At 44.0% G+C, this 12,575-nt stretch overlaps 3 protein-coding genes across 11 annotated transcripts in view; all 3 read right to left on the bottom strand.

Annotated features, from left to right (window-relative positions):
- LOC310866025 (serum response factor-like) overlaps positions 1-3,645 on the bottom strand; it is a 43,412-nt gene extending 39,767 nt beyond the window's left edge. For all 9 annotated transcript variants that reach the window (XM_083775306.1, XM_083775304.1, XM_083775300.1 and 6 more), the window contains exon 1: positions 2,454-3,645. In XM_083775306.1, coding sequence (XP_083631432.1) covers positions 2,454-3,152 — 699 coding nt within the window. In that variant the 5' untranslated portion in view covers positions 3,153-3,645. The remainder of the gene's footprint in view (positions 1-2,453) is intronic.
- The window catches only part of fbln7 (fibulin 7), a 249,864-nt gene that overhangs the window by 44,323 nt on the left and 192,966 nt on the right, over positions 1-12,575 (bottom strand). The window lies entirely within an intron of this gene.
- The window catches only part of ptk7b (protein tyrosine kinase 7b), a 120,923-nt gene continuing 114,730 nt past the window's right edge, over positions 6,383-12,575 (bottom strand). Inside the window, exons 15-20 of the mRNA XM_083775386.1 lie at positions 11,913-12,074; positions 10,927-11,165; positions 10,250-10,330; positions 9,981-10,132; positions 9,456-9,634; positions 6,383-9,320 (exon numbers count right to left, since the gene is read on the bottom strand). Of these exons, the coding sequence (XP_083631512.1) occupies positions 9,160-9,320; positions 9,456-9,634; positions 9,981-10,132; positions 10,250-10,330; positions 10,927-11,165; positions 11,913-12,074 (974 nt within the window). The 3' untranslated portion in view covers positions 6,383-9,159. The remainder of the gene's footprint in view (positions 9,321-9,455; positions 9,635-9,980; positions 10,133-10,249; positions 10,331-10,926; positions 11,166-11,912; positions 12,075-12,575) is intronic.

A 12,575-nucleotide genomic window follows, 5' to 3' on the forward strand; every position in this document is an offset into this window, starting at 1 on the left:
CCGGGACCCAAACTAGTGAAAAGAGCAGATCTACAAGCACGTCACTTCGCACGGTTTAGACGGCTTCAGACAGTCACCACACCTTGAACAGAAGGGACAGGAAGCTGGTTTATGAGTGAAAGTCAAGTTTGACTCACCCACGACTACCGTTTTGCCTTTTTGGTAGAGGTTTGGATTGTGTAATTTAACTCAATATTGGCTTGATATATTCTTAAATTGTTAATTGCGTTGCTCCATTGATTTAAAAATCAATGTGAAGTGAGCGGTGCCTTTCATCATCATGATGATGATGATGATGATGATGATGATGATGATGATGACATAATCAGCCATAAATAGTAAATGGCACATTTTATACAACACTTTTATCCAAAGCGCTTTACATAGATTCACCCATTCATACACAGATGACGGAGGAAACCATGCAAGGCACCAACCCACACATCGGGAGCAATTAGAGGTTCAGCGTCTTGCTCAAGGACACTCCGACACCAACACTAGCACACTCCGTGCGACAAACACGTTCCGTGCTCAAACGGACATACACACAAAGCTGTACATAGGCTGCATCGCTCAAATGAAGAATATTATCATCCGGTTATTTTACCAGTTATTGTACCATTGCTGTCATGGCCGTACCTTTGTTGTAGAGCTACATGATAATGATAATGGCAAGGGACATGATTAGTTACATTTTGATCACATCACCACAACAGAACAGTAGGTTACGATAGGTAACCCCAGTTCTGTGACTATTCGGTTTCGGCTCGAAAACCAACCAAAGCCAAAGGGGAGACGATTTTGAAAGAGCAATTTCTAATCAATGGAGCAACTGCTCAAGTGGGTTATTAATTATTATAGCAGGTGTGAAGACAAATAAGTAAAAGGAAAGGTCAGGTTATTCTTTCCTGTATTAACATTTAATATGGAGCAGTTGAGGGAGAGGATCCCGTGGTTGGCGTGGCTTTTGACACATAGCTAATTCCATCATTCTTCAAAATGAAACTGACTCATGAAAAGATCCAGGCTGAGATCAATCTTTTCACTCCGTCTTGTTCCCGTGGCTGACATAGCTTACAGTGTGCAGCAATTTATAAATGTGCATCCTGGGAGTGGAGACAAACATCACTCATAGCCAAGTGTCTACATAAAGACACCTCAGTTTCCACGACAACAGGCTAGGATGCAAAAAGAAAAAAAGAAGCAGCCAAGTTGAAAACAGTGGCAGCTTCCAAGTAAAATAAAAAAGGGGAATGAAAATTCTGACACTACAATAAAGCACAGTATGAAAATGTTTTGTGAAACAATAAATGGTAAAGATAACAATGTCTGCAGCGAGTGCTTTGGCAATGTAAACATATCTTTTCTAATGCCAATAAATCCCTTTGAATTGAGTGAAGTAGCTCAGCAGTGCGAGAGCGATCAACTAACACAATTGACTTGACATGTTATATGAGGATAACTTCTTAATCATGACGCACAACTTCTTTGATTTTAGATTTGATACAGCTTGGCAGCAGCATTGCCTGTATTTGATCCTTTGAGAAGAGCATATAGACTATAGAGGCCTATCAGCTTTTATCGTAGATACTGCTGGCATGCATGCCTGCCCGCCCCACCTACACATTTTTATCAGTAGTGCAAGGCTGACTGCAATTCACCTCTGGCAAGAGCTGAAACAACTACAGGCCACGGGCACCATTAATGTGCAGCATTGATTGCATTCATGGGCACAGCCCCCCAGTTCTGTTTGAGTGCCCTTTGACTGTCCTCTGATCCATGTCCCTGGGGTTGAGTCAGCTGTTGGCACCGACACAGGCCAGGCTGTTGTTCACCACATGGCTGTCGCCTGCCCCTGCAAGCAAGACCCCCACCACCCCTCACACCTCACCCTGTTTAGAATGAGGGGAGATGGAACATTTTGTGTGGTGCACTCTGAAGGATGCTGCTGGTGGTGTTACAATAGGCACTCCAACAGAACACTTCCTACTCATGGTTGTGCGTGCATGTGGGCAGTGGCACGTGTGTGTGTGTGTGTGTGTGTGTGTGTGTGTGTGTGTGTGTTTTTCGTGATCAGAATTCAGAAAGACTGTCACTTGCTTATCTATTTTTAAAGTCCAGTCATAACGGATACTCACTTTATTCCGGCCATGCAGAGAAATCCAAAGTTCCGTTGAAGTGTCTTTACTGTGTAACCTGTAGCCTACATCTAATCAACATTATAACGTATATGCTCTGTGTATAACTATTTGGGTCAGTGGTAGCCAGGCTAGGTCAGTGGGTGAGGCGTTTCATGAAAGAATGAATGCCTGTGAATCAAATGCAAGCAAGGTTGAAAATGTGTAAACGAACGTTCAGATAGAACTTTAATGTTTTATAATTCAAACGAATGTGTAGTGTCAGACATTAGGAGGACGGCAGCAATCAAGTCAAACGTCTCAGGTTAAACTTACCTTCTTCATTATACCAGTTTTCCGCTTGCTGAAGGTTGTGTATCGTCTCAACTTGTTGTCAATAAATTCCATCTTGATCTTTACACGCCCACGTGTCTTCTTCCCCGGCTTCGCCCCTGCGACACCGCCGGGGACCATGCCATAACCCCCGGGCGGAACTCCCAGTACCTCCTGGCCCGTCACCGCCGCCTCCATCTCCCCTCTCTCTCGCTTCACCCCTCTCCTGCTACTGTCCCCGATTGAACCCATGGGGTCATCGTCATCCAACGAGTCCGACTCGTTTTCGGACCCGCTGCATATGGGCGCACTCTCTCTGTCCGGCTCGAACCTGTGCATGCCGACGAGCCCCGACGTGTTTAACCCCGCCATGACGACTCCCCCCTGCTGCCCGGCGGGCTGCAGGGTCGTCAGCCCCCCCGTCCCGTTGTTGTTCCCCGGTGGTCTCCCGGCGGGTCGGGGACCCCCCGGACCATTATTGTTGCCCCCCAACATCCCGACGCTGCTCTGTCGTCCAGCGGTGGTGGTGCCGACGACGCTCTCGCCGCTGCTGATCCCCAGCAAAGCCTGTCCTGCTCGGACCAAAAGGGGACGGATCCCGATACCGGTAGCGTCAACTCCCGAACCGTGTCCTCCTGCCCTGCCCGAAACAACAGACCCGTTTCCTGATTGTTGTGCCGATCCAGACGGGCTCGGTAACATCCTTTTTTTCACGGCACCACCGCGTTTCTAAAACACGCCAGCCAAGAGAGCCAGCCGTGGAGGAGGAGTGGTGGTGCGTCTCGTAAAAAATGACCGCAAAGCACACCAACATACAACCCTCCAACACAGGAAATGTAAACACAACAACCGAGAGTCTCGGTTTCGAGAGTGTCTCGGCGGATAAACTGGCCCGAGTGCAAACTTTGAAAAGTGATGCTACTGCCCCCCGAGAGACCCTTCAGCGTGGCTCCGTACACGGCGTTAATTCCTCCTCCTCTATTTCCAAAACTCGCAGCACTTTCTCAAAAAGGAAAAACGACGAAGGGCGCCCTTTTAGTGTCCGTCCGCCATGTCATGTAGTCCCGCGTGGTCAACGAACGGCAAAATGTCGTCGTCGTCCTCAGTTTACACGCCACGGCTGTCACTTTAATCTCATTTCAAGGTCTTAAACGCTTTCCTTGTCACACGGCGACACACGACGCGTAATATCATTTAAAACCATGTTATAAACGTGGAGTAATACATATCGCACTCGAGGAACTACTTTCCCTCCTTATAAAGAGATACAATGTTTCCTTATATGGCGTTGTCTCTCCTTATTTGGTGAGTCACAGCGTCGCCTAGGGATTGGTCGACGACGGTCTGAGTAGCGCTGTCATTGGCCAATGGTGGCGTTATTCATTAGAATAAATACCAAAATGGTTGCGCTACCCGCAACGTCACCGACCGACCGTGGACAGTCAGGCAACGAGATACCAAAATAACAGAACATGTAATGTGTTTGATAGTAAGACGGTAGACCAGACCTACTATCAGTGGTGGGAAAAGTACTCACATGTTTTACTTAGGTAAAAGTATGAATACTGTAATGTAGAAGTACTCCGTTACTTGAGTAAAAGTCTATTTAAAATGTACTTGAGTAAAAGACAAGTACAAAAGTATTGCTATCAAAATGTACTAAAGTAGCCTACCAAAAGTAGAAAGTACTCATTGTGCAGAATCTCATTGTGCCATTTCAAGTTTTCAAATCTAAACACATATTTTGAAAATAGCAGATCTACAAGCTATTTTCAAATGGCTTAAATACAGGGCTGAAGTGGTTTACTGTATGTTTATTGTTTTGTCATAATAATCAAAATCTAGAAAGTAACAAATAAAAAAAGTTTTCAAACAAATGTAGTGGAGTTAAAGTACGATATTTTCCTCTGAGATGTAGTGGAGTAGAAGTAAAAGTACAAATACCTCAAAATTGTAGCCTATACTTAAAGGACCACTTCAACACTTTTCAATCTATCTTCATATAATAGGTCCTCACTAATAATCATGATAAAATGGCATTTTTTCTTTTTTCTACTCAGTCTGTGTCTCATAGGAGGGCTGTGGGCAGTTCAGAAACCCGTCCACCAGTGACATCATCGATGAGGAATCCAAGCTAATAGAAACTGCAGTCGTTCTAGTCCTGAAAAGTTGCAATGCGAAAATAGAAGCCATCGTTCACACGATAACAAAAATCTAAACATTTTTGTAAAAAAAAAAAAAAAGTTAAAAAGTAAATATGCCTAACGATGATGTCACTGGTGGACAGGTTTCTGAACTGACTACAGCCCTCCTATGAGATACAGACTGAGTAGGAAAAAATGGTGTCATTTTATCATGATTATTAGTGAGGACCTATTATAGCAAGATAGGTTGAAAAGTGGTGAAGTGGAGTACTTGAGTACTTAGTTACTTTACTTTCCACCACTGCTATTTACACCGCGTCATACTGTGAATCAAAAGGTCAATGTCTGCATTGTTAATGTATGTGTCTCGGGGCAAACTCTCACTCTCCTATCTCTTTGATTAGTTTAGTTTTGAAAGCCACACATGCACCCTATTGTAGTTACCACGTAACTACCACACCATTCATTCACTTGTTGCTATTCTATGGAGTTGCCAGCAGCAAAACTGCCAGGAGGTTTAAAGTAAAGGCACTTTGGCAGTTTGGTGTACATTTGTCGGACAAACTTGGCTGATACTAGTCGTCACCATCTTGGCAGTCCAGGTTGATATATTATGACTCTGGTTTAAACCCTCTTTAGGCTATTATATAATTTCACCAAATGTTCAATAAAATCTAAAGCTCCCATTTGACATCGATGTAGGGGCAACCCACTGTCCAGATCCTTCTATAACTAATTCAGGCTAAGACAAATTAACATTAAATTCATGTGGGTCAACTAACAGGCCAGGCAGGGCACACAGTATTTGCATCATAAACGGTGTATATGGCCTTATTGGCCTATATTACCATGAGTGAAACCATGCACTCTACTGTTTTAGACCTTGCTTACCCGTAGGCCGTAGCAGAACCATGCACACAATCGCTCAACTGTAAACACATAGCAAACAATAAGACAGTCTAAGCGGTCTGTAACCGGCTACATGCTTTTTCATAGCTGGAGATTCAAAATGCCTTCTTTGCTCACTTTATATTCCATCAGGTTAATGGAATTAGACAGATAGAATGTAACACACACAACACCCTGGCTCCCCTCAGTCAACAGAAGTAGAGATGGAGAACCAGTGCTTACAAACCTGTGCACATAAAAGTCAATAGTAAACCAGTGACAGCCAAAGAGAACATGACATATTAATGATGATAGATTCCATTTCAAAGGTTACATTTCCATGTCACTTTAGTGACACCCATCAACATGCAGCACAGCCTAATTTTGATACCTGAAGAAATTGAATGTTTGACACAACGCAAACCTCAAATTATTAATTAAATCACTTTGAACAACAATAAAATATGACAAGGTGTACTCAACACATCATTGCAGTTACAGACATAGATAACATTTGTTAAGCTGTCAGTCATGTCCTACAATAGATGAGTGGCGCCTTCTAGTGGATGATCAGAGAGATACCTTGAAACCTCCCTCAAGAATATCTGCCCCATTTACTACCTACACCTACAGTACAGCTGGTACTTTCAGTTTTAGATACAATCGATTATAGGGGTCATTAAACTGTTAAATATGTGAGAGAAATTCACCCAAAAGGTCAAAACATCTCTTTCTAACCCCTTCAATAATGAGTTCTAACTAGAATCAATAAATCATTAAGGGGGGGGACATGGTATCGCTAAAAGCCCTGTTTATAGCATGATGGTATCAATGACTTGTTGTACATGTTGTGACTAGTTGTGATTGATTTCCATGAATGAAACACGGTACACACACTGGTTACAAACACTGAACGTTTATTGACAGCAGCATGTATATTATATAATTGTGATTACTGTGAACATTTGCTGAAGCGGATAAAAAAAAGAGGACTAGGTGTGAGTGCCTAGCGTTCATAGAAAATAAAATATTGTACACTAAAAACAACAAGTATAAAAACAAGTTTATAAACAAAAAAGGCCATTGCAATTGATTAGATATTGTAAAAAGAAAAGAACAAGAGGGAAACAGTTACGATAATCCTTCATTTGCCAGGCACTTGAACGAGTACTGGTGACTTGTATGTCACACTTTTATCTTGAACCTCATTTGTATTTAGTGTTAATTATATTCAGCTGGTAAGTGTACTGAACATGAACTGAGATGAGTCATGACACTGGATATACTGTATAGTGTAACTACTTTGTCAGCGAGAGAGTACCTTTCTATTATAAACACTCCGTAAAAAAAAAAAAAAAAAAGACAGGACCTTCATGATACATAAACAGGCACCTGCACGTCCTTCTACACAACGTGATAAGAGAAAGAGGGATATTCTTTTTTTTTATTTTTTAAGTGAAGTTAGTGCACGGCTTCTACATTATGTACACATCGCCCCGGTGGGATGATCCGCTTTATGTAACATTGCACAAAATAACTGGACCAGATACCGTAGTATTGATTGGACCTCAAGGAAGAAAGTAAAATGATGCCAGGGTTCACCAACTTGAACCTGTAACGGTGACAGCATGGTGAGTGAACTGAACATGTTCCATGTTGGTCTATTGGCTCTTCCTGCCCTAAGATAGTGACCATTAAGGGGCCACTTCACCCCTTTTGCAACCAGTCTGGCAACCATCTTCTTTTAACCCATTTTGGGCGGGAACCCCTTTTGGTGTTAGCATTATGTTATGCTTTAGCTATTGAAAAATAGCAGATCTACAAGCTCGTAGCGCGCCGTAGGTTTGCTATTTTTGAAAATCGAAGAACCACCGACATAGAAACATAGCTTTTTCAGAAAACTGTCAGGATGTAGAAGACATTTTTAGAATCTGATCTCAGGTCTGAATGGGTTAATGGTGTTTGGGAGACAAGAAACACTTTCCTGGGGGGTTTTATGGGCGGAATTTTAGTTTGTAGTGTCTGCGATATCATGGACTCATTGCTGGATTACTACAATGACCATAATGCTTTGCTGCACTCACACCACCTTATGGAGAGGAGCAGGGCTGCCTTAGAGCGCAGGGCCGCAGGCACACTTTAGTGTCACCAAGATGCCAAAATCCGGCAGGAGTCTCTTCCGGGTTTGTAGACAGCTGGTGGATGGAAATGAAGCTCCACCCACACAGCAGCAGAATGCCACGGGAAGTGCTTGCATTCTGCCACGTGGGTAGAGCTTAATTTCCATCCACGAGCTGTCTAAAAACCACGAAGAGACGCTGGCCACGAGCGGCTTTTGACCGTGCAAGGAAGCCTAAATGTGCTTGCACTCTTACTGAGACTACACGTAGTCCAGGAAAGAAGTTAGACCAATGTCCATGACATCACTGGCACTTTGAAATACTGAAATATCAAAAAACACATATTACACACGTGAAAAAACCCCAGGAAAGTGTTTCTTGTCTCTCCCAAACCTCAAAAATAAGATCTGGTTGCAAAAGGGGTGAAGTGGCCCTTTAAGCACCTAAAAATGTCTGAGAACAGAGCACTCTCACAAAAAATAATAATAACATACCCACACTGGCACAGACTCCCAATAGATTCCTTGGCTATGAACTTGATCGTTGTTGCTTTTTAGTTTTTTGTTCATGAAGTGATATAACAGAGAATAAATTGAAACACGAGTTATTCCCAATCATTAAATGCAAGTGTAACAGACGAACCTTCATGCAACCCCCCCCCCCCCCCCCACCCATCCACGTATGTGCTTACACAGTACCCTGATATTTGCTTGTTATATACTGCATCCGAAAAATAGCACAGTGGCACGGCACACTCACATACTGGTGTTTGATGTGTGTGTAAAATATGTAGTACAGCACCCTCTACTGGACAGAGTAGCTTAGCGTCTCCTCCAGGATTGGGTTGTAGCGATGCGGAGGTGGCAGTGGGGGAACATTATGTTCAGGCAGGCCAATCAAAAACAATCTCACTTTATGCCCGGGTACGAGGCTTCCTTTAACTGAAGTCACGAGAAATGCCACTTTTCCATCAATCTTTTTTCTTTTCATCAAGGAAACGCACCAAGGAGGCTACAGAACAAAAATGATTCTAGGATTCAATAGGTCTTCACAATCTTTGAAACCATAATGGCTATTCATCCAAGTAGTGCCTCATCTGACTTCCCCCATGCAGGTTTGCGGAAACAGGTCCAGGTAGGTGGGTAGGGTGGGGCACTGTGGTTCTTGGTCTCCATTGAATAATGTCACTGGGACAGACAGGCTCTTGAGAAAGGGAATTGGGGTGGTCTACAGGCATACAGGGTCAAAGTGGAACCACACAAAAGGGACTGCAAGGGATAGTCTTCCATGCTGCAGTTAAGGCAAGTGTAAACTCCTGGCACAGCTCACACCATTCACACCAACAAACAGTGCGTTTCCATTGGTATAGCAAAAAAGTCTTCTCTTATCCACACATACACTTTAAGTTTTTCTTTTGAAATACATAGAAAAGTTTTTTTCCGTTTCTCCTCAACCCTCCTCCCTGAAATGTATAAGACTATTAAATCCAGCATTTCTGTCTTTGTCTGAAGGGTTGACAATAAAGTCCCCTCTGATGCGGGGGGCCTCTTGTCGCCCTCAGACCTTGCTGTCGGAGGGCAGCTCTCCCAGAGCGTGGACAATGTCGCTGAAGGAGGGGCGCTCTTTGGGGCTGGTCGCCCAGCAGCGGACCATGAGCTTGTAGACCTTGGAAGGGCACCCATCTGGAACGGGGAGCTTCAGCTTGGCCGCCTGCAGGCCTGGAGAAGAACCAGCCGAGACACAAAGCAGTTATAGATAAAAGATAAGATAAAAAAGCTTGAACCAAACAAAGAATTGCGTGGGTCTTTTAAGCTCATTGCATCGCAAATCATCGGCGTGGACTTTATACTGACCTTCCAGCACCTCGTCATCAGTGAGTTTGGTGTGCGGCTGTTCCCCGAGGCTGAACACCTCCCACATGAGCACTCCAAAGGCCCACACGTCAGACTTGGTGGAGAAGTCGTCCTCGAACACAGACTCAGCTGGGAGCCAGCGCAGGGGAATCCATGCTTGTCTGTAGTGGTAGTACTCACTTCATTCATACAGATGGACATAAAGAGATGGAGAGGCAAAGGTTAGCCCATTGCACGCTTTAAGCAGCAGTCAACGGCAACACAATTATATGTGAATTTAACGTACGACTTATGTGATATATCACATTGGTGGTCAAAAAGTCCAGTATTATATTAATGAGCAGTTGAGACGAATAACCATCTAAGTCCATCATTTATTCTGACCCCTCTCCAAAAATGCCCAACTGTCCTGAACCCTTTATCCATGATTTATACATTATGGATAATTAGTATGGACTTAGATGGTTATTCGTCTCAACTGTGGATTCCGATTTTTAAAGTCCACGTTCAGATTAAAACAATCACCTGTTGTACACGTCCTTGCTGAGGCTCAGTGCGGACACTTTGACGTGACGTTGACCACTGATCAGGCAGTTCCGGGCAGCGAGGTCCTTGTGAACGAAGCGGTGATTGGACAGGTGCTCCATCCCATGAGCCACCTGGGCACAGATGGAAACCTGAGGAGAGAGAATCGAACGTTGAAAGGGCCCCGAGGAAAGCTGCACAACAGGAGGAGCGGGAGGACTAGTGCTTAGAGAACCACTAAAATGTCCATAGATACCAGTAACACTCACTTTGGTCTTTGTGCTGAGAGGCTGAGACTTGATCTTCTCATCTTTGCTTTTGGAGATCCTAAGGAACTGCTTCAAGTCGCCCTAAAATCAGAAAGAAAATAAGAGAACTCTTGTGTTACTCTCTCTGTGTGTGTGTGTGTGTGTGTGTGTGTGTGTGTGTGTGGTAAAGTTAATAGAATATCAAGACGAGTTAGACAAATTGGTATGCTGAGGTCTTAATGGATTAACATGGATGAACATGGATTAAAGCAAAAATAAAATCTCACAAAATGTTTGCATGACCACGTTTTGTGAATGACAGCATGAAAATGAAGTTTTAGTAATATTTTCCACGCTGTCAACCAATATGAATTATCCGACTGAGACTATTACAGATTTTATGGAAGATGCTTCAGATTCATTGCTAGACGATCTACAAGCTCTCAATGCGCGACACATTGAGAGCATGTTTTCTCCATGCAACATGCCTCCAAAGAAGATATGATGATGATCTATAGAATCAAAAAGACTGAAATCCATGTCTTCATGTGTACAAAATGATGGACATGCGGTCGAACATGCACTAAGGTTTGAGGTAGGTTGTCGGTCTAATGACAGTCGGACGAATACTATGTCTAAACTAAAGCCTGTACCCGTTGTGTGTGTGTGTGTGTGTGTGTGTGTGTGTGTGTATTTACCAGGTCGTAGTACTCCAGGATCATGTAGTGGGGTTCCGCCTCCCTACAGAGGCCCAGCAGACGGACGATGTTGGCGTGGCTGAGCTTGGCGAACATGTCCGCCTCGCGGCGGAAGTCCGACTGGAGCTGCTCGTCTCTGGTCTGGAGGCTTTTCACCAGCACCACCGTCTCCTCCTCTCCTCCGCTCTCCTCGATGCCCTTGGCCTTGGCCAGCAGCACCTCACCAAACTCCCCTTTGCCTATTATTATCAGTGGTGGAAAAAAAACACTTGCATGTTTGACTTGAGTAAAATAATCAATACTGCAATGTAGACCTATGTCGTCACAAGTGAAAAGTCCGGAATTCAAAACGCAGTAAAAGTATTGGAATCAAAATGTACCAAAAGTAAAAGGTACTCGAATGCCTCTCGGTATTAGATATTAGCCATGTCCCTCTCGGTATTAGATATTAGCCATGTCCCTCTCGGTATTAGATGTTCAATGTCCCACTTCATATTTGCATACTGGGCCCTGGTTGGTTATAGCCTGGTTCCCATGAATGTGGTTGGCTCGTCACCACTTCCGGCCGTGAAGGCCGTGAAGTCCTCCCACAATTGGCCCTTTGTCAAGTCCCACCCCTGGTTGTGACCCTCTTCGCACCCATTGGTTGCCGTTTTGTGGTTGGACAAAAATAATTTCTCTCCAACCACTACCATTGAAATAGGGTGTTTTTCCAGTTGCTTCGTATTGATATTCTCTGCATTCAATTCTTATTTTAAACTTGGTGTCAGTAAAAAGGAACATCACAGGTGCAGCATGTTGACTGGGCATATCATGTTTGTTTTTAGTTTTAGAAAATTCAAGTATTCAACATAAACAGTCAATCAGAAGTCCGACAAATGGTGAATTGAGAGGGGCCAGACTTAATCTTCCTGGGGCAATAATATGCATTGCAAAGGCCGATGAAGGCTGGCTATGCGAGGCCAGGTCTATCCATCATGTCATACCCAGGGTGGTGATGGTTTGCAGGTTGGCCCGGGGAAACTGGAGCTTGTCGTTGTTGCTGTGGCTGTGCCTTTTCTCTGTGGACGCCGTGGTGCCCATGTTGGTGAGCGCCACCTCTTCCTGGATCTCAGCGGTGGTGTGGCCGTTCTGCTGCACGGCCCCGCCTGCTCCATACAACACACACACACACACACACACACACACACACACACACACACACACACACACACACACACACACACACACACACAGTTAATGTCACAACTTGTAGCTGGGACTATATGGCAGTGGATCAAAGTCTCTGCTGGGTAAGGTTTATAATAGTTTTGGATTTTGCATTATAGTATAGTTTTAGTTAGTTTTGATGTTTTTTTGAGGGTCGCTCCTACAGCCAGCTTTTAGTTACAGTCCACAAACTTCGTCTTAACCCATTTTGGGCGGGAACCCCTTTAGGTGTTAGCATTATGTTATGCTTTAGCTATTGAAAAATAGCAAATCTACAAGCTCATAGCGCACCACAGAGTGGCTCTTTACTCACTTTAACCAAATTAAACCTAGCATCCCTATTCTAGGGGCAGACATTCGGTGAAGAAGTGGTTAAGAAAGGCCCTGCACATGAACCCCACTTTTCATGTTATTACACAAGATGAACACAAGGTGGCAGC

The sequence above is a fragment of the Protomyctophum parallelum genome (assembly GCF_964188405.1).
Source record: "Protomyctophum parallelum genome assembly, chromosome: 10".
Classification (NCBI taxonomy): Eukaryota; Metazoa; Chordata; class Actinopteri; order Myctophiformes; family Myctophidae; genus Protomyctophum; species Protomyctophum parallelum.